Source organism: Platalea leucorodia, assembly GCF_965183815.1.
Source record: "Platalea leucorodia genome assembly, chromosome: 1".
NCBI classification, from domain to species: domain Eukaryota; kingdom Metazoa; phylum Chordata; class Aves; order Pelecaniformes; family Threskiornithidae; genus Platalea; species Platalea leucorodia.
The window spans coordinates 22,096,368-22,118,354 of NC_138823.1; the positions used below are offsets into that span (position 1 = coordinate 22,096,368).

At 40.8% G+C, this 21,987-nt stretch overlaps 1 protein-coding gene across 1 annotated transcript in view; it reads left to right on the forward strand.

Annotated features, from left to right (window-relative positions):
- Positions 1–729: 729 nt before the first annotated feature.
- Positions 730–21,987, forward strand: part of DPYS (dihydropyrimidinase) — a gene marked incomplete at both ends in the record, with an annotated part of 31,445 nt that continues 10,187 nt past the window's right edge. Inside the window, 7 exons of the mRNA XM_082304271.1 lie at positions 730–999; positions 6,081–6,239; positions 8,395–8,574; positions 9,720–9,909; positions 16,501–16,657; positions 17,656–17,797; positions 19,808–19,950. Coding sequence (XP_082160397.1) covers positions 730–999; positions 6,081–6,239; positions 8,395–8,574; positions 9,720–9,909; positions 16,501–16,657; positions 17,656–17,797; positions 19,808–19,950 — 1,241 coding nt within the window. The remainder of the gene's footprint in view (positions 1,000–6,080; positions 6,240–8,394; positions 8,575–9,719; positions 9,910–16,500; positions 16,658–17,655; positions 17,798–19,807; positions 19,951–21,987) is intronic.

Here is a 21,987-nt window from a genome sequence, read left to right on the forward strand (position 1 = left end):
GTTCGGGAGCAGCTCCTGATGGCCGGTGTCCTCCAGCGGTGGCTCAGTCCCATGGCGGCAGAGGGGCCCCTGCCGTATCAGCTTGCAGGGGCTCAGCTGAGATGGACATGACACTTGGACCACTGCTGCCCTGCACTCCCCCGGCCCCTCTGCATGGGCAGGACCCACAGGGTCCCCAGACACAGCTGCAGGGACCTCAGGTCATCCTTTGGCTCCCTGGCCACCTCTGTGGAAAGTTCAGGTCACCTTTGGGCTCCTCAGCCACCTCTGTGAAGAGCTTCGGTTACCCTTGGTTTCCTCAAACCCCATTGCAAAGAGCTTGGGTCCCCTTTGGGCATCAGAAACCGATGAATGGCCACATTTTCAAAACAGCCCAGTGTGTTTCAAACCCTGAGGTGTACAGGGCAGGCTGGAGCGAGCACCATGAGAACCCAACTGGACCCTCCTGAAACGTTGGCCCTGCTTTCTCCAGGCAAAGAGAACTGGAGCAGAAAGGGCCTGAAGCCAGCTCTCTGCCACCGGCCTGCGCGCTGGCTCGCCGGGCATTGGTGCTCACAGGCGGCGGGAGGTGGAGCTGCCCAGGGCAGTCTGTTCAAATAGCACTGTGTGGTGTGTGTTCAGGGCCCTTTGGAGATAACCTGCTGCTCTGGGAGAAGGGTGGGCAGTGAAATACTCTCAGGCAAGAGCAACTTTCTGAGCTGAGGCCTCACTTTCACCTTCTAGGCTCCCATGCCGCCCCAAAACCTGGCTCAGCAGAGACTTCTGATCAAGGGGGGAAAAGTCGTGAATGACGACTGCTCTGTGGTGGCTGATGTGTACGTGGAAGATGGAGTGGTGCAGCAGGTAGGACCGAACCTAAACCCTGAGCCACCCGCTGGACTTGTCGTGCTGGATGCGACCAACAAGCTGGTGATCCCTGGGGGCATCGATACTCATACACACATGCAGTTCCCTTTTATGGGTAGCACGTCAAAAGATGACTTCTATACAGGAACAAAGGTGGGTGCGCAGATGCACGTCCGTGTGTCCATCGGAGCTTTCTTAGGGATGTCTGCAGGTTATTCAATATTACTTCTAAAAGAGAGAGTAGATTGTGAATCAAGCGCAGGCAATTGTTACTGTCCCTTGGCTGGGACAGTGTAATAAGCAGCTGGGGTACTCAGAGGTCCACGTTCAACCAGTATGTTATTTGGGTTCCTTCAGAGACTTTTCTGGCTGCAGGTGGCAAGTGTTAAGCACGGTTATTTACCCTGGCTGTCATCATGCAGACTACAACTTGCATTGGTACATGCAACAAGCTTCATACTTTTCTGAGCAAAGGTTAACTAAAGCAACAGTTTAACTCCCCCATGCGCTGGGAGCACTGCTGTGGTAATCTGATCTTTCTCCTCTGTTAGCATGGGGGAATGCAAGGTTTCTTGTGTCATTCACTTCTGTCCTTACTGTGTCTCTCAGTGAAAGTCCAGTTCAAATACACTTTCTAAAAGTATCTCATTTCTTCCAGTTTTACACTTGGAGTGGGTTTTTTTTCAGCTTTTTAGCTGATCTTATTACGTTCCCTGCATTAGCAGTGTGTCAGTTACTAGTGTTAACAGTATTATGCATCATCTCCATATAGTAAAAATACTCATACAGAGCTCCCTAAAATTTGTAATGTACTTTTCTAAGAGCTTTGCTGTGCAGGCTGAAACCCTTCACTCACAGAAGGGATCACGTTGCCCTGCTTGGCTTGTCTGTTAGCCAGCATCTTCAGAGATCCTGTTACATCCTGTCCCTCTCACAGCAGAACTGGGGTTTGCTAAAAAGCAGAAAGTGATCTTCGACATCGTGTTGAGCATGGTTAGCTTGGCTCTGGAAGCTGGGTTTGGCTGGAGGTACTCTATTGTTCTGGTCAATACTTCTGTAACCACCTTGCTGGTCAGGTCCACTTTCTTTTCCATTTCCTTGAAGTCATCGTCAAACTTGGTCCCTTCGTCTCCTCCAACCTTCTCACTGACCAGCTGGCTCGCCTTGTAGAACTGCTGCTTCAGCCCCACCACCGACATGCTGCCACCTCTGTTGGCCGCCGAGGGATGCCTGGGCACAGCAGGACGCCTTGGCACACAGAGCCCAGCCCGGCCTGGCCGCTACTGCCGCTTCTGCCGCCACCACCAGGAAGCCGGGTAGACGTGATGCTTAGAGACATGGTTTAGTGGTGGACTTGGCAGTGCTAGGTTAACGGTTGGACTTGATGATCTTAAGGGTCTTTTCCAACCTTAACGATTCTATGATTCTGTGATTCTATGTGATAGTGCATCCCTTCTAAAGAAATGGATTTCACTGATGTGCATTTTTTCTTATGTGCAAAACACTAATTTGCATCTTTGAAATAGTTGAAATAAGTTAAATTCAACTCCTTTTAACAAATGGTGTGGTGCAGTAACCACACAACTATTAAGAACCTTTAAAGTTTGCAGTCCTGCTTAGATTGACCCTATCCTACTCTGCTCTGGTGAGACCCTACCTGGAGTACTGTGTCCAGCTCTGGGGTCCTCAGTACAGGAAGGACATGGACCTGTTGGAGAGGGTCCAGAGGAGGCCACAAAAATGATCAGAGGGATGGAACACCTCTGTTATGAGGAAAGGCTGAAAGAGCTGGAGTTGTTCAGCCTGGAGAAGAGAAGGCTGCAGGGAGACCTTATTGTGGCCTTTCAGTACTTAAAGGGGGCTTATAAGAAAGATGGGGACAGACTTTTTAGCAGGGCCAATAGCAATAGGACAAGGGGTGATGGTTTTAAACTAACAGAAGGTAGATTCAGACTTGATATAAGGAAGAAATTTTTTACAATGAGGGTAGTGAAACACAGGAACGGGTTGCCCAGAGAGGTAGAAGATGCCCCATCCTTGGAAACATTCAAGGACAGGCTGGATGGGGCTCTGAGCAACGTCTTCTAGTTGTAGATGTCCCTACCAGTTGCAGGGGGGATGGACTAGATGACCTTTAAAGGTCCCTTCCATCCCAAAGCATTCTATGATTCTATGATTCTATGGTTCTATTCTTTAACAGGAAATTTCATTTCTTGCTTGCCCCATCATGTCATGAGGGTGTGAGTTAGATTGTTTGAGTGGCGTAATTGTACATTTCCATACTTCAACAAGGATTTGGTTTTTTTTAATGTGGAGCCCAGAGTACTGAAGAGAGGACTACAAATGACCTATATGCTATCCTTAAATTACTGGCGTATTTCTTTCAATAACAATATTTATTCCAACTCAAGCTAGATTTTCTGGTATTCCTGCTGTTATTTAGAATGGAAATATTTTACACTGGATGCACTAGAATTGCACTAGAATTGTTCTTCTCAATGAGCACAGAAGTTATTGCCTGTCAGAGTTCAAGGAGTGTCTGGATGATGCTCTTAGTCATATGGTTTAGTTTTAGGTAGTCCTGCGAGGAGCAGGAAGTTGGACTTGATGATCCTTATGGGTCCATTCCAACTTGAGATATTCTATGATTCTATAGTGGCTCATTGTAATAGACTGTAATTATTCTGCAAAACTTTGACAAAAAATTGTTTTGTCCATCACAGCAGATCTTTCCTGCCATACCAAAACGACTGCTATGTCAATCATAACATGTCTCTCCAAGTCAGATGTAAGATAAGATATAAAAGGAAAGCTACAGCATTGAATTTCCACCTCCAGAACTGATAGCTGGAAAGGGATTATGAATTTGATCATGGGAATTTTTTTCCCCAAACTAAGTATCTTCTGTAGCTATCTGGTAGAAATGAAGGAATCTATTATTATATGGGCTTCACAATGGACAACATCTTTTTCAGATGTCCATAGATATGAATTTTTTTTTTTTTTTTTTTTTTAAATTGTAGTTACCAAAATGGATTCCACAGGCAGTTTTTGGACTTCACACTGCTTTTTGTGATAAATGGAGAGAAAAAAATCAAGTCCACAATGTCTGTTCTGCTTGTCTACAGACATCACAAAGCATGTTCCCTGGCTGAATGAGGTGCAGAATTTTATTTCTGGATTTCTTGGATTACATGATTTGCAGTACACAAAAATATATATTAATACTTAGTCATTTTCTGCAACAATCCTTTATTTCTCTGTGAAGACCTTTTTTGTAAACTAGTTATCAACAATGTATTTAGAAATTTGAAATTGCAAGAGAAATCAAACAAATGTGACTTGAAGCCAGAAGATTATTTTGGTTGACAGGAGAAAACATGTAAAAGAAACAGCAATGGCTCTGGCTTTCTCTTAAGACATTTGCTTGAGGCATGAGTGATGTCATTCTTCAAGTGCCTTCATTGATTTTAAAAGGAACCAAAGATGCAGACTAACTCAGGTGTAGGTGCCTGCACTGTAAATCCCAAATTAAAGGAGATAAATCATCAGCTAACTTGCAAAAAAAGTACTACTTTCGGTTAGCGTATAGATTTTTTGAATAACTTTTTGAGGCACTGGACAGGGAAGCTGAAAATCAGACTGCATACACAAAACAGAATGTCCAGATAGTCACTTTGGTGCCTAAAAGAAGACTCTAGATCCAACCTAGTGATCAGATGTCAAAAAGTTAGGTATTGTAGACCTTCTTAACCCAGGTCAAAGCATGTAAACTGTTCAGAGCTGTTTACTCAAGGTTTTCATCTGACAAACACTTTGGCAAGAGAATCAGAGAGACAGTGTTGTGTTCCATCTATTGCAAAATATGCTGCAATGATTAGCTAAGATTTACCCATTCAGTTGAATAAACAAAGGCACAGAATACCTCTCTTTACAAAGAGAGGGGAGAAAAAATGTTAGGGGAAAAAAGAGACTTTGAGTGGAGTTGTGGAACCAATGACATTTTTTTGCCTTAAAGTTTATAAATATTCTTCAATTCTAAATCCTATTTAACAAATAAGTCAATCTGTCTGGTTGAAAAAAAAATATGAGAGGTTGAACAACTTCTCTTGGAGACAATGTTCTGCTGAATTCATCACAGATTCACAAATGTTTATGTCACTCTCCAAACTTCTTTTTTTGCAAAATATACCGACATATTTACAATTTTGCTTCTGATTGCTAAGTGGAGAGAAAGAAGGAAGAGACTGATTGATCTAGAAATAGGAAGAGTAATTTAGCATGAATTTGAAGTCTGTATATTTTGATCTGAATTGGTTGTACGTGTTGTGCAAAGGGATGTTGTTCAGAGCAATAGAGAGGCTTTCTCTGGCTAATTTGGAAGATTGCAACAATCACAGCAAAGGAATTTCTATATTGGATCAATTTCTATTAGTCGAGGATCTGTTTTCTGGGAGTGACTAACAAAGATCCTTCAAAGGAAAAAAAAAAGTAATAATTCAATTGTCCATAGAGGAGAGTGAAAAGTATTGGTTAAAAAGCAATTTTTGATTCTCACAGCATACATAAAGTAAAATTTTTGTTTATTTATATACTTGTAAATATTAATATGGAGGATGTAAATACCTCATTCTATTGCAAAACCTGCTATGCAGTTTTGCTAAATGATACCCTGTCAGTAACAAAAATAATTTTAAAACACTTTAAAAATCCTTTTGTTGTTAGGCAAGAGTTTGGGGATTTTCACACTGGATTTTCAAACTGAATCTGTTTTTTTTTTTTTGTTGTGTATCTACCTCTTAGTACTTTCCTGTGACACAGGCTTGTTTTTTCAACTACGTAGACTCTGAAGAAGCATTTCTCAAGTTGACTCTGGTTTTCTGGTGCTCTTCTTTCTCAGTGATCCCACCCGCTTAAGGAGACTCACTGACGCATGAATGCTGCAGACTCATCTCCAAATCTTTGATAACATTTTGTACATGTGTGAAAACTTCCCCTTCAGTCGGAGAATTTCCCCATGATACTCCTGAATACCTGTTTGAGAACATCCTTCTTAAAGGAGGTGAAATTAATCTCCACAATCATTTTGCAAATTCAGACTTTACTCAGGGAAGCTCTTCAGTGGCTTTTGGCTTTTCAGTGTACCAAGATTAATTGTTGCACAGGGAATCAGAGAGGGTGGGAGGAAATTTGCATTCTTTCTGATTGCTAAATGTTAACTTTCTTGCTTTCAGGCTGCTATAGCAGGAGGAACCACTATGATCATCGACTTTGCCATCCCTCAGAAAGGCTGTTCTCTTATTGAAGCCTTTGATACATGGAAAAGCTGGGCAGACCCTAAAGTCTGCTGTGATTATGCACTGCACGTGGCAGTTACGTGGTGGAGCAACAAGGTAGACACAATAGCTGATTTTCAATTCCATGAATTGGTACTGCACCTGCTTTGAATTAGTCCTCACATGCTAAATATAGCTTGCTGGCAGGGTAATAGTTAGTGTATTTTTGTGAAATAGTCTACATCATTCTAAAAGTACATGTATTTGAAAAAATAAAGAAAGCCTATATCTTTGGATAATACTGCACAAAGTTAAAGGAAAAGGAAGCAGTTGTGCAAGACCAAGACCAAGACCAAGCAGGCCAGAGGGGGCAAGAGGTGTTTGCATAAATTTTGGCTTTGGTTGAACTTGAACACTTGATAATCTATGCTCCTGTTGAGTCTTGGAGTTACTTTTTTTTAATAAGGGTATACATGAAAAATACGATACTTTATTTGTAAAGGAAGAGTTCGGTTCCTGAGTGACTGCAGTAACACCTCCTTAAAGTAAAGCAGGACTGGAGCCAATAATTACTTGAATGTGAGATTGTCTAAAAAACCTTTTTGGAATTTAGCTATGTGAGAATCGTCCTTGTCATGTGTACGTTTGCTGATAGCCTGAAAGCTTTAGTGAATAAATTAACTTTTTGGGTGCTTGACATCTATCTGAACCTGACCCAGGTTTTACAAGTTCACTTTGGATCCTCAGAGAACATGCATCAGTACATAGATATATTAAGTAAATTCCATTTGAAATATGAGTACTTCCTCTAATTTTTAACTTTTAAAATATATAAACCAAAGCCTTCCCTCTGCAAACACCAAATCTTTGGTATCCTGTGCACTGAGCACTAAATAAACTGACCCCCAACTTGTAGCTCAAAGCAAAGATATAAAATAAATTCTCCAGTGAAGTCTGAGGAATGTGCACTTGAAATAGCCTTAGTAGAGAACAGTGGAATTGTACTGAAAAATCCAGTAAAACTAAGGAGGTGTAAATCAGTGAAATGTTCTGGTTTATGTTAAGAAGTTAACTGTTTTTAAAGGCCAAGACTGAAAGAAATAAAAAGGTCTAATGTTTTGTAGCTGTAAAAGACCTGGGTAAAGAAGACTTCAATATTCATGTCCTTGTAATTAGCTATCATCTCAGGATTTAAAGTATTGATTAAAAATATACATTCTTTACAATGCCTTCCCTTAGTCATAGTAATTAGTGAAGAAGAAAATAAGTGATGTGCCTCTATATTTGTGCGAGAGCAGGGCCTTATGTCAGATATTTATTTATTTCATAATTCCCACTCTAGATATGCTTCCATCCCTCCTCTGGATAAGTCCAGAAAATTTCCTTGAGTTTTGTATCAATCTCTCACCTTTCTTGGGCAGCTCTAAGCAGATTATTAGAGAGAAGGTGAAAAATAATGTTTTCCTTTTTGAAAGGAATTAATTCCATGGAAATTGTAATAGCATCACAAATACATGTCAATTACTGTCACCATAATTTTACTGGGAAGGAAGAGCCAAAGTTAGGTAATGGATAGTTCCGGCTAACCAGCTGCACAAGAAACCTTTGGGCTAAAATTTGCATCTTTCTTTCTTTCTTTCTTTCTTTGGGACATAACGTTTTGCTGGGCTTCACAGACTCTAGCAGAAGTGGGGAATCTTATCAAGGAGTGCATATAAGAAAAAAAGCAGGCTTGCATCAAGAGTTTTAGAGCCATTTTGTTTCACAACAAAATATTTCAAAAGGCTCTGTGTTGTTTAGAGTCAGGACAAAGCTCTAGGAGATAAGATCTTTTCTGTCACTCTTATTTGCCAGAAGATGAAGCCTATTAGGATCCAATTTTGAAAATAAATTTTGCACAAAACTCCATACCCTATAAGCTGGATATAAGTTGGATTGTAATATTGGACTGGGTGTTTTCAACATCGGGAAGTTTATTTGGAATAAAATTCTGCTTCACTATCTTTTGTGAAAAGCATTCCTTTCCTGTAACTAGCTTGTGCCTTCAATATCTGCATTGCAGTGGTACTGGTTTATATACTTTGAGAAGCAATTTGATACAAGAATAGTATAAGTCAGTCTTTAAATTTGTGACTTAGGCTGTTTGGACTGAACATATGTTTGATGGGTGAGTAAAGGCTCACCCTTCATACTTACAATTTCTTTATACAAAATTATTAACAGATAAAATATCATATTGTTGTTTTTTTGAAAATTGTTGACTGTCTTTCAGGTGAAGGAAGAAATGAAAAGTCTTGTTCAAAACAAAGGCGTCAACTCCTTCAAGATGTTTATGGCCTATAAAGATCAATACATGGTCAATGATGAGGAGTTATATGCAGCCTTTTCCTGCTGTAAGGAACTTGGAGCAGTTGCTCAAGTCCATGCAGAGAATGGGGAGCTAATTGCACAGGTAAGCATTTGACATTTTGTCCATCAAAGTCAGGAATATAAATGGTCCTGTTATCTAAGCACTTCAATAGATGCATTAGTACCATCATTGTATCATAGGGAAAGGCTTTTCTACCCTGTTTTACTTCCATGGAACCGAAGACAAACGTCCTGTCCAAGATCCTAAAGGACGCTTGTGGTAGGCTAAGAAATGGTAACCTGGAGTCCTGGGTTCAGGGCAGACAGGAGGCAAATGATCCTGCTATAATGAGAGTTATACTTGCAGTATAATATATATACTTGCAATATAACATGTATACTTGACTGGCAAAGAAAACATCAGTCAGAGCCTGACCATTGGCCAAGTCAAAGGGGGAGCACTTGGCCAAGTATTTAGACATCAGGTGTGTGATGCCTAACCATAGGTCTCCAAACATAATCAGTTCATCTAACAGGAATAAATCCAGAAGTACAGAGAAAGCTTCACTGACTGGGCACAAAAGTCTCAACATCCCTCTATGCATAGTTAGCCTCACTTCGCACTTGCTACTGCCGTCTTAGTGCTGTGTGGAGGCATTGGGAGTATAACTACACTGATGTCTTTGAGTTTCTTCAACTATTCTAGTCAATAGTGCTTTGACTCTGCCTCAGGTACTATAATGGAAATGAATTTATTGCTAAGTAATCTTAAATCAGCAAAGCATAAGTTCCTGGTATATAGTGGGGACAAAATCTTATGCCTCTTAAAACCTTACAGCCTCATTCAGAGGCTCTGGATGTGTATCTTTGTGCTTAGTAAGGATATTCCATTTTTTCTCCAATGAGGGGTTAATACTGTCATCTCAGTTACTGGCTGTGATCATTTAAGAGTATGTAGTGAGAGAGAGAGAGAGAGGATTTTCAAAAGTGGTGATTTATCCCTGCAAGCCAGTGGAGCGTGTTCTCTGAAGTCACTTAGGTATTCCGAGACCTGCGTTTATTGAGAGATATATTGGATTTCAGATAACACAACAATAACTGCTCTTGAAAAAAAAATCATAACTGCTTTGTTTTTTTTTTCTCAAACTAGCTGCAGTGGCTGGTTTAGGATCCATTTGGCTGACAGCATGTTCACAACACCATGGTTGCACTTTAACTGACTCTTACATGTTTTTGTGTGGTGTTCAGGGTGCAAAGAAGATGCTGGCAATGGGAATAACTGGCCCTGAGGGGCATGAGCTGTGTCGTCCTGAAGAAGTGGAAGCTGAAGCTACGCAGAGAGCAATTACCATAGCAAATGCTGTAAACTGCCCCCTTTTTGTAGTCCATGTAATGAGTAAATCTGCAGCAAGGGTGATAAGTAATGCACGAAGAGAAGGTAAAAGTACTAATTCTTTTTTGCTTGGGCAATGGCATTGGAGGAAGGGTCATGGAAAACCAAACATAGCGTCAGTGTCCTACTTGTCATGGGTGCCATAACCCTCAGAACATGGGTGAATTTCTTGGACTGGGATAGCTGAACTGTGTGTGTGTGTTGTGGGGCCCAAGGGGAGCTAAGCAGTGTGGAAGAACAGCAACGGGGATTGAGACTTTCCCTTCTCCTCAGAGCAAATTTTTTTCTCTTTGTACTGTACCTCCAAGGTCAAAGTGATGTCCAGGACAACATTATTCTTATTAGTTCTATATTATTATTAAAAATTACGTGACCAGTCCAAGACAATATATGCTCTGCTATTCCCCTCCCTTGAGTTACAGTTTGCAAGCTATTGTTACCAGTTATTTAGATAAGAAATTCTACAACAGAGACCACATCATGTTTTTACAGGCAGTGCCATGGCATGACCAGGACTCCTATTCACTGGGCACTTAGAAATCATGGTGATGATAACAGCGTCTGAAAGCCTTGATTCCCTCCAGGGAAGGGTTTCTCAGGTCACGCACTGCAGGGTTCATAAATAGTTCTGGTCAGCCAAGGGAGCCCGACCCTCTTGACCATCTGTTGGGCAGGCTAGAAGCAGCCTGAAGGCTGTGGGCGTTCAGGATGTTTTACCTCCTCATCTGTAAGTTCATCCAAAGCAGCCTGTGGAACCACAGCGCTGTGGGGAGACGTTATATGGGTGGAAGGAGCAGGATAGAGGCCCAGGATTTGGAGGCCCTAAAACTTTATGGAATATCTGTCCTTGTTATCTTTTTACATCTCAGCTTGTGTTCATCTGACCTAACATGAATTGCATAAAGACCTCAGTTTCCTTATTTCTTGACTTTAGATAATGCTTACACTGGGGGTATAGATTATTAATATCAAAATGCAGAGTATGAGAGCTTGAGGAAAGTGCAATCAAAGCCAGCATGATATCATTGTGCTAATATAGATGGGTATGTTTATGTGGAATATGTATTGATTATTACTTCTAGTAAGACTCATCAGTAATTCAAGTTTATAAAAGAATCGACCAGAATATTTTTTACTAGCACATCTTTTGGTACTGTGCTATATTAGATTCCTCCACTAGATGACAGTGCTGCTGGTAGTGTGGATTATATCTGTCAGTGTACAGTTATTTGTACATTCACAGGTGTGGCATCAACATTAACTACAAGAAGCTGTAACAGCAGTTAAAATACCCAGGTTAAAGATGAAACACTGGCTGTGAACATAAAAGAGCTAAGATAGGAGATTGTGTTTTATAAGACAGTATTCAAGTACAAAATTCTATGCTGATAGTAAATACTGTAAAATATTGTTAGGCATGTGTTGTAAGAATAGTTTGCAGTGCCAGTATGATAACTGACTTGATAACAGTATGCTTCTTCGATGTGTAAAAAGAAGAAATTGGTACAACTTACGCTTATCATGGTGCAAATTGGATTTTATAACTTCCTGGGTTCATGCAGTCAGAATCATCAATGCTTGCCTTTGTGCACAGCAACATATAACATCTCTCCATAATTAATTTCTATTTGCATGGAAGTATACTGTTTAGGAAACAGAAATCTAGGACTGATTAAGAAATTTCAAAAGATAGCTAGTGTACCACAAAGATAGGTACAATTATAGTTTTTAATTAGACTGATCTGTATAAATGCTGGCAATTAGAAACTCATTGTTGTTAGTTTCAGTAAAAGTTATTTTCCATTCTTCAATTAAAAGTGATAATACAAAATAAGGAGTTCCAGACAAAAAAAAATTCTCAAAGTATTGTATGAATGACATAAATAAACCCCAACTATTTTGCTGGAAGATATTCAACTTGGACAGGTTAAAACCGCTCTGATGACAAGCTGTGTAAACTCTTAAATACAGGAAGGCTCTCAAGCATTTGATATATTCATTCTAATGCAGTTTATTCATCTTTTCAAGATTATTTCTCCATCACTTGATGCTAGCTTCCTGCTGTTTACAATTGTGAAATTTTTCATGTTCCTTTCGAAGCACTTAGCATGAAGTACAGTGTGTGGGTGCATATTCCTCCCTGCCCATGTCAGGGGAAGATTGATATCCCTTCCTATTCCATCACTGACCTCAAAAGGGGAGAAACTGATCTTCAGTGAGCATAATCTATTTTCTGGGTGACAGTGTGATACCAGAGTTGAAGCATTGCTTCTCAAATTCTGTGGGATGGTGATTTTCCTAGTCAAAAATGTTAAGTCAAAGCGCAGTTCTCCTTTGTCTCTCATTTAGCTATACATGATGAACAATAATATTAGAGCTAGAAACCAAAGACCTGATCCAGTTTGCTGAAGACAGTAGGCATAATTCTGTTGTTTTCAGTGAGCTATGGCTCAGACCTTAAAGGCTAAAATCAATCATGCAGACTGTAAAGGGATACTAGTTCTTATACTAGAATAAGCAAACTTGAGGGGAATCACATGAATCACCATCTTTCCTTCTTCCCTCCATGCTAAAGTCCACCACCTATGTCTGCTCTGATCTCCAGCAGCACTGGTCACCGAAGGAAGTCTCCAGATTGTAGCAGTGTGGTTTTCATGTACATCAGCAACAGCTACAGTGCTGCTGAATATTGAACAGGAAATCCAAGATTTTCACATTGTGACTGTGTTGAAGAAGGAGAGGTTAACTCATGCCCCCATTCTGTTCTTTTTGGGCCCTACCAGCCTGTTTGCCAAAAGCAATGGCTCACCATTTCTCCATTTGAGAGGGTCAAAGACAGCACCTCTCTGTGAGAACTGTTCTTGCTCATCTCACTGGGCTGTTTCTTCCCCTTTGGGCAGAACATGAGCTTGAATCTTGCTAGAATAGGTAGAGGAACTGTCTGCTTCCACAGAAGGGCAATCTGATATCTCTGTGTGCTCAGTCTCATTCCCTTGAGTGGGAAGTCAAGGAGGATCCTCTTTCTGCTATTGTGTGTCTTCCCTACAGTGAGAAGACAAGGCTGTAGAGCACTGGTGTCAAGCAGTGCAGCTCCCTCTCCTTGTTAGGACTACCTCATGTGAACTTACTGGGGAAAACTAATGTGGCCCTGTCACCCATTCCTTTGGCCAGCGACGCCTATGGGGAAGCAAGGCTAATAAAATGTGATGTAGGGATATATGACTTATACTGCCTCCCACTTAAAAATGCTTTCATTCTAAGTGTACAAAAGACTAGAGATCATGTCCCTTTGCTCATTTAACTGTGCTGTTACAGCAAAGGAAATAAGACTTTCTAGTGCACATTAGAACTGGAGAGCAGCATCTTACTAACAAGTCAGTTTTCAAAAGGTTTCTCCCTTTTAAAAAAATGCATACAAAAAATATGTACTTGGTCAGATTACAAGAAGCTTGCTTAGACTTATAAAGTCGGTACCTCCCACCATCAGTCACGGGTTAGGTCTGCTCTTAGTGAGACAAAAGGGCATGTCCATAGCTGTGGGTATACAGACTCTCAAGCTGATTCTGAGCACAGGAGTGCAACTAAAAATACCAAATTTTTAGCTGGCTCATGCATGACAGCTCAGGTCCAGACTGTAGATAGCCTAACTGATGCAATGCTATGCCTGATTCAATAAACCCTGCCTTGCAGTTCTGCTTCTTTCACATCATAGCTGGTCAGTGAGTATCTTTGCCCCATATGACCTTATCTTAAGTGCTTCTGAAACTTTTACTAGAATGAGCACACAGGGACCAGTTTTTCAAGCCTGTAAATGTTAGTTGGTGTTCCTCAAGATTATAACTCTCTCTGAGTTTTGATAGGTGGTAAAATAAATTGCAGTCACATGTTCTTCTTTATTATGAAGTAATTTATATGAAAATAGCTCTTGCCAGCCAGTTTGGTCATCTGATGAAGAAGTCACAAAATCCACAGCTATTTTCCAGCAGCTCAGAGATGTCAGAAAGACCAAACAGCAGAACACTTTCTGCTTACTATTTTTATTGAATGCAGGAAAACATAACAAATGGAAAGACCTGATTTATTACTGTATTACTCCAGTTTTATGCCTATAGGCAGAAGCCAACTGAGCTAAAAGAACCTTAATGCAGAATTTCCTTGTTGCCAATCAAGCTAGAAGAGCCTTAATGCAGAATTTCCTTGTTATTTCAATTAAAGCAGAATCTTGATGTTGTTGCACCCTTCAATCTGGCTAGTCACGGTCCAAATGAAATGCAAGAAATTGCACAGTTAGCAGAAGTGTCCAGATGTAGTCCATTGAAGCTGCAGTGTTCAGTCACAAAATCACTTGATGAAATGGCTTGTACTCCTTCCCACTCATGGGAACAAGGGGAGCTGCTCAGGTCAAATTTGGACTGCAGAAATACTGTCATCAGCTGTGGTACATGAGTTAGAATCAATTCAGCATATATGACTGTGAGCTTAGAGGCTTCTTTTCATTTTTATGTTGTGAAACTGAGGTAAGAAAATTATTTATGGAATCTAAACATTTACTCCTTTCCTACCATTTTAACTTTTATCATTTATAGCGATGTCCTAATGATTCATAGTTTAGGTTTGGGTGGAAGTTTCTTTAGTATGTTTAGATGCAGTAGGGAAGACACATGCCACACCACACTTCCCCGTCTCCCAATTTCCACTGACTTTGCTCATGAAAAATCTGTCAAAAGCCTAATAGGTAAATAGAGGAGATGTTGGTTACATATGCAGTACTTTTTCTATATATATATATATCTAGGTTTGTGGCAGCCTGCCGTCAAATACTGTGTTTGGAGTTGCCCAGGGAAGGCCAAGATCGCCCTAACTGCTGCAGTAGCTCTGAATTAGGAAAACACTACTCTGACTCAAACCTCCTCATTCACTGAGTGGACATAGGACTTCCATGGATGGCCTCATATCCAGTGCTTTAGGTTTTGAAAATAAGATGCAAAAACCAGCAAAGAATTGCTTAAGTTATGATTTCTAGTTCAAAAAATGGTGGTGGTCTCCCTCTGAGCCCAAGTGTAAACCTATAAATATGTAGATAAGCGGGACTGGGAGCTTAGAATGCTCCAAGCTAAAGTGTCAGTGCAAGATAATCACGTACAGCATGTCAGAGCACGCTGAGATGGTTATAGCAAATTAGTAGTGCTAACAGGGAGTCTTTAGGTTGTGGCAGAAGTTATACTATGTAGTACTTGGAGTAAATGTGCAGTATAGTAATGTCAGAGCAGGTCTTGAAACCTTGTAGAAATAACTGTAGAACTATGGGTTTTAAATGGTATGAGGCCTTTTTGCAAGTCTAGCACAAAAAATTTAAGGAATGGCACTACTGCAGTGGGAAACATATTTTGACAAGAATTGGGCTCCTCAGTAGCTACCTATGGTAGTGTAGCAGTTATAATCCAGCAGCTCACAGAAGTACCAGAATCTAATATACAGAGAGAAATCTGCAAAGGTTTGCTTTGCTGTTTTCTGACAGTAGAGTGAATGCCTGACTTAACTGCAGAAAGCCAGAGAAAGGTCACTGTCTTGTATCACCGAGCAATTACCAGCTGAGCCCTTGCTGGGGTAATGAAGTGATAGTTCTAATACAAATTGTCCCTGGAGTGAAATCTGGGATCCGTAGCAAGATACCCACTGTCTGTAGGGAGCAGGGGAGGGAGAAAGCTCTTGCTGGGATCCAGCAGAGGCTGCCTTTAACCAGCATCAAGCAGCCTATGAGTGGATGTGTGAGGTCCCAGCTTGCTCTGGTTCTTTGGTGACCATCACAGCCAGGGGCTTTACCACCTGTCACCTACAGAACTGCAAAGTGGCTGGACCACCTCCTCAGGGAGTGAAACATCTTGTTTCATCTCCTGTTTTGTTCTGATGACTTTCAAACCCCTGTTTCCTATGAGGAAAAAATAGTTAAAATATGTTAGTTCTATCCAAAGGCTGACGTCTGGTCTGGGTTGACATCCTCTTCTGAGGAATCTGCAATACTGTGCAGCAAAGAATTAAAGATTAAAATTTGGGAAATAACTTTTTTAGAATAAAGTATTTATAGTTTTTTTTTATTTGGGAGATGTTTTTACACTCTTTAAATTTATGTCTGGTGCCATGTTGTTCTTGCTGGAACAATTACAGCCTGACAATTAGAAGTACCACCTTGCAAAGTCTGTCTGCTGTATATATTAACTTACATATTGTTACAAAGTCAATAATTTCAGAGCACCAAACAGGTGCTGCCAAGAAATATATGGATCTTGAACATAATTAATGCAACTGAGGACTGTGTTCCTTTTGAAATCTGAATCACATGCCTGGTAAACAATATGTAAAACCCATTATAATATATCTGTCAACAATTTAATTAAAAAACTTGACCAAGCAATGTTCTTATGAGGAAATATATTGGGAGATCACCAGCAGAATATTCAGAACAGAGATGCTGTGTTCCAGCTTAGTTTATTATGTTCTTCCATATGTTGGTGTTTAATTTGAAATACTCATTCAAATTTAAATCCATTGCCACCAAAAAGATCCGGAACAGAGAAAATACAAGATATGCATTTTTATGTTGTTTGATGATAGTAACTATTGCTTTACATTTTTCAGGAAAGGTGGTTTATGGGGAGCCTATTGCTGCTAGCCTTGGCACCGATGGCACCAACTATTGGAATAAAGATTGGGCTCATGCTGCAGCATATGTCATGGGACCTCCACTGAGACCAGATCCATCGACTCCTGGTTTCCTCATGAACTTACTGGCTAAGTAAGCAGATGAACAAAGAGTGACAGCTGATGCCCAAAGACACAGCAATTTCTGTCTGGAGTATATAATAACAGGTTGATGCCCTGGAGATTTTCTAAGTACAGAATGTTACATTATCAGGAAGGAGAAACGGAAGGTGAAACCATAGATGAAAAACATTTTTTGTTACAGAAATTAGAAAGTGTTCAGATTTTGTTTCTCTGAACTCTTGTGGCCTTCTGTCCCCATTTGATTTTAATCAATAAGCCTTGCCTTGCTGATACTGCAGCAAAAATTGAAACGTGACCAGGGGGACAGTAAGGCTGTAAGTCAGTTGGAAATGTGTAAAAAGTGGGGTCACAGCTGAGTTCTGGGTTTTGTTGTCAGCTACCTTTTTCACTTGAAATTTGGATGATGCATGAAAACTAAGCCTGCTGACTTCTGAAGGTAGGTATAAGTTGTCCACTTTATAACACCTCCTTCAAAAGAAAGTAGGAACGGAAGTATCTTTCAGATACTTGCAGTTAACAAAATGTGTAGTTTACTAGTATTTCATTACCAATACAGCTTAACTCCACAAGAGGATTGAATTTGAGTTAAGAGTCCTTGAAGGTATGCCTTAACACTGACTGATGGTTGTGCAGATCCGTAGTAATTTCACAGGGTATATGGAGTGACACAGTCTATTGCTCTAAGTGAGATGGAACCAAGTCCTTTGCTCTGGGCAAAGTGGGACAGTCCTCCATTTGTGGGACACCTTTGACATATCCAAGGTAAAAGTGTTATTTTTGGTGCTTGGTTTCTTCTGAGGGGTTTCTGAAGAGGAAACTGCTTCATAGGGGAACTGGCTGTTATTGTGGAGCTACTCTTGGAGGATGGGACTGAAGACAGGCTGGCAGGGCATATCAGTTTTTCCTTGAAGAAGGGATGGCTGGATCTACCCAGCCTTGCAACAGGTTTTCCTATGTGGCACTGTCTGGTACATGCTCTGGTTCATAATGAACTTTGTTTCTCCATAGTGATGACCTGTCTGTGACAGGGACTGACAACTGCACCTTTGACATATGCCAGAAAGCTCTGGGGAAGGATGACTTCACAAAAATCCCTAATGGAGTGAATGGTGTGGAAGACAGGATGTCAGTCATATGGGAAAAAGGCGTTGTAAGTATATCAAGATGTCTGAACATGGAGGTAATTTATTTCTCCAACAAAATATAATCTCTCAGCAGTATCAACTCTCCAGTTTTATCAAGTGTATTTATCATAGGATAACTCCTTTGATCAAATACCATAACAGAGTCTTCACTAGCTCTCACTTTATGTTCCTGGGAGATAGAAGAAGATTCTTAGTGCTTAAAAAATAGCACTAGAGAATCAGTTCCATTGTTTAGCAGCAAAGGACTGCCATTGTTTCAGCGGTAGTGCACAGGACATTTACTTGCAGCATTTTTTTCAACAGATGAAAGGAAAGTAAAAGGAAAGAGGTGCCCACAGTTCTGACTTGGTCAGTTCTGTATTTTTTCCTCTTTGATCTCTCTCAAACGTAGCTGATGGAGGAGCTTCTACACTGGGTGTGTGCCTGTCAACTTCTAATTTGTGTTTTCAGCCAGAGAAAACAAGCTAGAGATAAGAAATGCTTCTCTAATGCGTGGCTCAGTCCTGTGATATGATGAGATGAGCACCGTCAAGTCCCATTGACTGCAGCTTCTCAGTGTCATCACAAGAATGCTTGGTGCTTCTCAGGACAACGCCCTTCAGGCTCTAAACAAATATAAATATGAAAGTTAGTGGCCAGGCTTTTTGGATATGGGGTGGTCTGACAAGGGGGGAGGTGAGGCAATCTGGTGAGGGATCTGGTGCTTACTGGGTGTTACCATTGCTCTGGCTAATACAATACTGTTACGTTCTGGAGGCTCTAGTTCAACTTTCTAATTAATATTAAGTTTTCTTGCAGTAGTGAAGTCATCTTAATAATGCACTGTGAAGCATATTTATTTGCCACAGTAGAATTATCTGCCTCACATACTTGGTAAGGATGTGGTTCAGAATCTCTCTTGTTTACCTGTATTTGGGATTCAGCTCCAGTTGGTGTGTACAAAGCAGACTTCTGCCTATACTCACTTGTGGCATATCTCTAGTGTGATTATTGATGGTGTAAACTGGAATATAATCTGTGTTGTGGTTAGTATGAAAGGGAGACAAGAATATGTACATCAGTGCTGCTTTTGAACAGTGTATCCTGTTGAGCAAGATAATTTTTCAAAAGGTTCTTCAATCAATCAGTGATATCTTCCCTTTTCTTACTCGTAAAATATTACGTAACTGTGAGAGTTTGTCTGGAAAGCTTCCCTGTCTTCCCTTATTTAGAAAAGAGCAGTGTTCACCACTTTTGCTCTGCTTTTCTTCTCAGATGACTGCTCCCAGGCCACCATACAAACATGTTTTTATGACATTCTTCTTCCTAGACTGACCTATGCACAATATTGCAGCCAGTGTAGCTGGCTTTCTGAGAAAGCAACAGTCACAGAGGCTGGATTGAATTACTTATGTAGCAGTGAACAGTCCCAAGGCACATGAGTATCCATTATTGTTTGCCATTTGCTGATGTGTCACATCAGCAAATATGTTTTTTATACTACTTGATCTCAAATATTTACTGAACAATACTATCCTCTGTGTTATTGCTGAAGAGATTTGCTAATCATCTTTCCTATATTACACGTTGTGCCTTGCCTCTCCTTTATCATCTTCTAGACTCTCATTAATACCATCTCACCATTTTCCAAAACTAGATACTTGAGAGATGTTATGTCTCCTGAGGAAACTGCTGAGCAGGACTACAGTTTCAAAGCCAGCTAAAAAATTTGATTTCAGTTGACTTGGGACTGGATCCACAGGGCATTTGGCTTTACAGTTGTCTTTTTTCCCCTTTGCTGTGGGATAAAGTAAGATAAAATTGTCGTATTCAGTGAATGTACATTGCAGCATGTGCATCTGAGACAAATAGTTATTTTTATTTCTTTTAAACTTCTCAGTATGACATTTAAAAAAAATATTGATGTGATGTTGGCAGAGAGCTGTCACTCATCCTAGCCTTTTAAACAACAGGAACATTTTTTTTATTCCTTGTTTAAAAAAGTAATGAGTTTGCTTCTGTGTACTCTTCTGCAGTACAGTGGAAAAATGGATGAAAACAGATTTGTAGCTGTTACCAGCACAAATGCAGCAAAAATATTTAACCTTTACCCAAAGAAGGGGAGAATTGCTGTGGGTTCTGATGCTGACATCGTAGTTTGGGATCCCAAAGCTACAAGGTATGTATGGGTAGTTATTTCCTCCCATCCAGCCTCTCTGCAGAAAAAAAAAATCTCAAAGCTTCTGTACAGCAGTAAACCTTTGAGATGAGGTTTTGGTGTTTTCCAGCAGCACTTCATGTGGATTATTTACAGGTTATTTCTCTCCTACAATAGTGTATGTAAGCAGAGACCTTTGATCTCTAGATGGACTTAAAAAAATTCTCCTGGATTGCTGACCAAGTGCAAAAATAACAAGGTCTGTGCATTATGCTACCAGGGCTTGGTATCCTAAGAGTAAAAATAACCACTTTGGGGTCTTAGAGTAACTCTGCTAAATGCTAGAGTATGTTTAGCTTCCTCCCACTGCAAAGAGAAGGGAGAGGAGCCTGTGTTCCTGCAGGATGACCCATTGCAAGCTTTTGAACTTACAGCTGCTTCAAGCATATTCAAAGGTGGTCAGGATGGGTGGTGAAAGTGTGGGGTCTTGCCCTCCTATGTCTTCTCCCTAGCTGATAGATCAAATATAGTGGTAGAGCCAGGAGTGAGCCTAGTTCTGAAGCTCAAGCTGTGCATGCTTATGCTTTTATTTAAGGAGTTTTCTGATTTTGTGCACAGTAAGTCTGCTAAAATAGAGCTTGTCACACCAACAACAGATGCACAAAAGGTGTGCTTATGTCTCACCCTGCAGGACTTGATGCCATGCTACATTTTTGCTACAGAGGGCATGCAGTGTCTTTCTGGGAGCCTCAACTCACACAGCATACTGTGCATTACAGCTGATTCCTGTCTTCAGGTATATTCACACCATCAGCCAGCTCCATACTCAGGCCACTATAAACATCTCAAGAATTATACATCTTGAGTCTTGCTCTGGCTCTTGTGCCCATCCTGGTCTTGTTTAAACTGCCTGGAAATGGTCTAGCAGCTGGCTGTCACAGAGCCAGCTCACCTCAGGAGTTGTCTTTCTCAGCTGAGATGCCTATGGGCTGTGCGAGTGCATCTCCACTGTTCCAGTGCTGAGCAAGTTAGCTTAAATCTGCAGGCACTTAACAGCCGAGTCTTGCATCTGACCACATCCAGCGCTGCACACAGCAGCAGGAGCAGCAGCAGGTCAGGAGGTGTGCTGGGATGGTGCTTTTGTCTTGGGCTCAGCTCTAGGGAGCAGTGTGAGCATACAACTGCCCTGAACACGCACATTGACCCTCCTTGAAATCTCTTCATCAGTGTCATCCAGATGGTAAATCCATAGAAGAGAGCAGTTACAAACCCTAGATGAGCTTTGTGGGGTGTTGGGCATGATGACAATATGGCCAGCTTTCATCAAGGTATCACAATATTTGGTGTTCCTAAAGCCTGAGCTGTTGTAACTCAGATGGCATTAGATTTTCAGCCTTTGTTTTTCAAAAAAAGAGTTGAAGACTCCTCTCAGGTAGAGGAAGGTTTTGAAACATAACTGGGCAAACCTGATTTTGGAAGCGAAATGGAGGGGAAAAAGCCCTAATCCTAGATTTACCTTACACAAACAAAATTTTCTTGACCAATCTTCTGGTTTTTGAATTTTTGATAATGCAATTCTCACGCATTTCAGTATATTCATGAGTACGAAAAACGCGTGAGAGTGAGAGGAAAAGCATTCTTTGTTTTAAGCTGGAAAGCTTGAGGACATCGAGGTTGCTATTCAGAAGTCCCACAAAAAACTGGCAGCACCAGCAAAAGAAGGTTTAGGAGTGTCAACCCCAATAAACACAGAGGCCTTCCCAGCACTAGGTCAGAGAGATTTTCATGTGCATTATGCCTTCTGGCATGTTGAGCAAGCATATTTTGAGGTACTAGCAATGAGCTATTTCAGGACAGTGGAGCTATGAACTCTGATTTTAAAAAAACCTGAAGGATTCTTTTCTGAGCTCACTTCTGCTCTGCCTTGGGACAAATGAATCTAGAAGGACAGCAGAGTTCTGACATTGTCCTCAAGGTGCTTTGTCAGCTCCTGAAATTATTTATCCTCCTGCCTCCCAAACATTCCTTCTGCCTCCCTTCACTCTCTCCTGAGTGCTC